The sequence below is a fragment of the Anoplophora glabripennis genome, unplaced genomic scaffold (assembly GCF_000390285.2).
Source record: "Anoplophora glabripennis isolate ALB-LARVAE unplaced genomic scaffold, Agla_2.0 scaffold322, whole genome shotgun sequence".
Taxonomy (NCBI): domain Eukaryota; kingdom Metazoa; phylum Arthropoda; class Insecta; order Coleoptera; family Cerambycidae; genus Anoplophora; species Anoplophora glabripennis.
In genome coordinates, this window is record NW_019416693.1 from 319,997 (window position 1) to 323,702 (window position 3,706).

Sequence of the window (3,706 nt, forward strand, 5' to 3'; positions counted from 1 at the left end):
AAACGCGTTACAACAATTGTTCAAAATTTCCACCGTCTGCTATTAAATATATTTAAGCACATTGTGCTACTGCTCTAATGTTATTTGCTGTATTGATTGAAATAGGCGGTTCTGCAATTCATTCAAATTTGCCACTGGTGTTCTGTACACCAACGTTTTTCGGAAGCCCCAAAATAAAAAACCACCTGGCGTTAGGTCTGGAGAACGAGGTGGCCAAGCAAATGGACCGCCTCTGCCAAGCCAACCGCATTGCTTCACCTGCACGATTATTTGAAGCTCCGAAAGCCATCTGCTGATGGATCATACTATTAATGATTTGAATAATTGTGGCCTAATATTTTGCAGTTTGCATTGACAGGTACTTTTACTGTACTCTAACGATGTCAAAGTATTGATTAATGCTTTCTGAATTGTCACTAATTGTTATAGTGCTGTCTGTTTCAAACAATACAACAAATAACGCCAGAGATGGTAGGTACGCAACTCCGTTGTTCGAGCTGTAGCACAATGTGCTGAAGCATGTATAGAAGCAGGTGGTGGAAATTTTGAACAATTCGTTTGCCATAATTTTTTATCAATTGATAATTTTTATTATTTTTGGATATTTAAAACTGCCGTATCTTGAAAAATATAGGTCTTATTGAAAAATGATAGACATTTTTTTATGACCTTATCTAGCTTAACATGATCCCAGAGTCCGTGTCCGCGAATTTCGTAACACCCTATATACCTATTGGGTGTTCTCTAAGTAACTACGGTCAGTTACTACAAGACGTAATTCCTTGCGATATTTTAATAAAAACGTTTATATATGAAACGTTTATTTTCCAAAATACGAAGTGTTGAAAATATAAAAAAATAAGTACTTGCAAATAAATCTTGAACGATCAGTGCTACGTTGTCAAAATGTTTAGATAATTTACTAACTCAACATTTTGAGAATGTAGCACAGATCATTCAAGATTTATTTGAATGATCTGTGATGTATTATAAATATCCTTGCCATAATCAAAGTATCCATAACCCTTAATTTGTACGATTGTTTAACTGTGAAGTTAGATGTAAGGGATGTCCAGCCACTGAATAATAGTTATCGATCAGATAACTATCTATTTGCAATTTATCTGTCAGTATTCTTTCAGAAACTCTTTGGAACTTATCGGTCTGATAACTTTACAAAACAGATAACTATCCAATAGATAACAAAATGTATCGGAAACTGGCCCTAAGTGCCTCGTATTACCGACGAATCACATTTCGCCATCTCGTGTTGACATACAGAAATAAATCGTGCTGAATTTATCACTATAGATGCTAAATATTATGTACAATAACATATTAGTTTCCAGTCATAAAAAGTGAGGGGAGACTGTTACAGGGTGGTTAATTGTATAATTTTTACGTAAATTCATGTTTTTCGTTTATAACTTTTCCGTTCATTTCCACAAGAAAACAGTAAAGTACTTTATTTTTCGTTTTCAAAAGACCTACAAAACTATCCCTCGAGTGTCAAAAAATATTGATTAGATCAAAAGTTATAAACAGAAGAAGTTAATTTATGACTTTTGAATTAAACATTTATGAACTGCCTTATTATTACCAGAACGTTTTGGCATCGCATCATCTCATTCCTTATCACTGTCTAATAACTCACACGAAATCTGGAATCGGTAAGTTGAATAGTTTACAAGTTATGGCCTTATAAAAAAATTAACTAATTAGTTATTAGACAGAGATAAGGAATGAGAGGATGCGATGCCAAAACGTTCTGGTAATAATAACGCAGTTCATAAATGTTTAATTCAAAAGCCATAAATAAACTTCTTCTGTTTATAAATTTTGATCTAATCAATATTTTTTGACGCTCGAGAGCTAGTTTTGTAGGTCTTTTGAAGACGAAAAAAAGTACTGTACTGTTTTCTTGTGGTATTGAACGGAAAAAAGTTATAAGCGAAAAACGTGAATTTACGTAAAAATTATACAATTGACCACCCTGTAAACAATCTTCCCCAATTTTTATGACTGTGGAAACTAATATGTTATTGTACATAATATTTAGCATCTATAGTGATACATTCAGCTTGCCAAAACAAAACGTCGTGAAATTGTCATTTCCCAGCTCTTTTCCCTGACCTAAGAGCGGAAGAAAATTGGCCTGGGTCAATGTGAAAGATACTAGTCGGCGTTTGACCATCCCCTGATTAATAAGGTTTTCCAGGTTTCCCATTCCTACACTGCATGAACGCACATGAGGTCTACTGATTAATAATATGCCGCCCCCCCTCCCACACAAGTCTTCGACTTCTGGGCTAATCCTTGCGAATAGAATGAGGAGAAGAGATATTATTATTATTATTCTTAATACTAATAGTATGATAATAGCAGCAGTTTGAAAAAATTGCATGTGTTAAGAAAATTAATGCAATACATTAATAACTGGGAGCATATTTTTCAAAAAATCTGTTGGAAGTTTTCATATTTTTATCGAAAAAATACTTTTCACTATCGGCGCAGAAGTTTAGGGGGTTCAAATGCGAAGAAAATCATTTAATTGCGCCTCTAGATTTAGTTGAAGAGTTTTTCCTTGCAAAAATATTAGCCCTTTATTATGATCGCTTTGAACCAAATATGAAAAAAAAAAAATAAATTACATATTTGTTTAGTGGTTAATAAAAAAACAAAATTATATTTTCAAAAAATAAACACGCTGCATTTCGAAAACGTAGTGTTTTAGAGAAAATTGTTAGAAGAAAGAAGAAATGCTACAAATAAATTTTTCATGCACCATCCTTTAACGAAGTTGTGACCTGGAAAAGGGGAACACCCTGTATAATTCCGAAAATACTGAATTTTAGAAAATAACAGAAAATTGTACCACTATTTTTAAAGAATCGGTTTTACATTACAGCCTATAATTTTGTTTCCTGCACACATTTTTTAACTCTAGAAAAATGCCTCACCTTCAAAAACAATGGGATGGTACCTATCGGACGGTTTGTGCATACGGGCACTTGGCCCCGCCATGGTTATGTTATGGCCTTTTTCCATTAGGCCCTCCGCAAAGGCATAGTTCCAAATTTGGTGACTTGGTGACGGTAATGGACATGCTATCAGAATATTCGAACTTAAGGCGCTCTTCACCAGAGCAACTGAGAATATCAGTAATATCGTTAAAACCATCACGGACAATAGGAGTGACAATCCTATCTTAATATTTGTTACTAGCACTATAAACGTTTATTTGTATCTAGTCCTCAATGACCTTTGAATATAGCGTCAGGTCCGTATTTGCAATTAAATGATAACTTTTAGTAATTTTTTTATTTAGATTTACACTTACAAAATCATACTTTTCAGTGTTTCGTAAAAGTTCGAGTTCAACGACAATTATTATTATTAAATTAATTTTGTTTTAAACGTATACACAATGCATAAAAAGAAGTAAAAACAAAACAAATACCGACCTTACTTAACATAAATAGGTTGGAAACATATGCAGGATTACTGGAGTAGAGAAGGAATGACACGTCGTATTCTCGTATGACATATCAGAAAGCAACTAGTGAAATTTGATTTAATTATTGTACGCTACAAAAGTTTTACAACTGCAGTGTAATAACCTTAAATGCTCGTAGTTTCTCTGTCTGGAAGATACATCTTTGCATAACTACCAATTACCCTTCGTCCATTTTTCAGATTTAAACTG

The 3,706-nt window shown here is 33.4% G+C and overlaps 1 protein-coding gene across 1 annotated transcript in view; it reads right to left on the reverse strand.

Annotated features, from left to right (window-relative positions):
• Positions 1-3,194, reverse strand: part of LOC108910180 (UDP-glucuronosyltransferase 2B20) — a 10,064-nt gene extending 6,870 nt beyond the window's left edge. Inside the window, exon 1 of the mRNA XM_018714721.1 lies at positions 2,961-3,194. Within this exon, the coding sequence (XP_018570237.1) occupies positions 2,961-3,180 (220 nt within the window). The 5' untranslated portion in view covers positions 3,181-3,194. The remainder of the gene's footprint in view (positions 1-2,960) is intronic.
• Between the last annotated feature and the right edge of the window lie 512 nt (positions 3,195-3,706).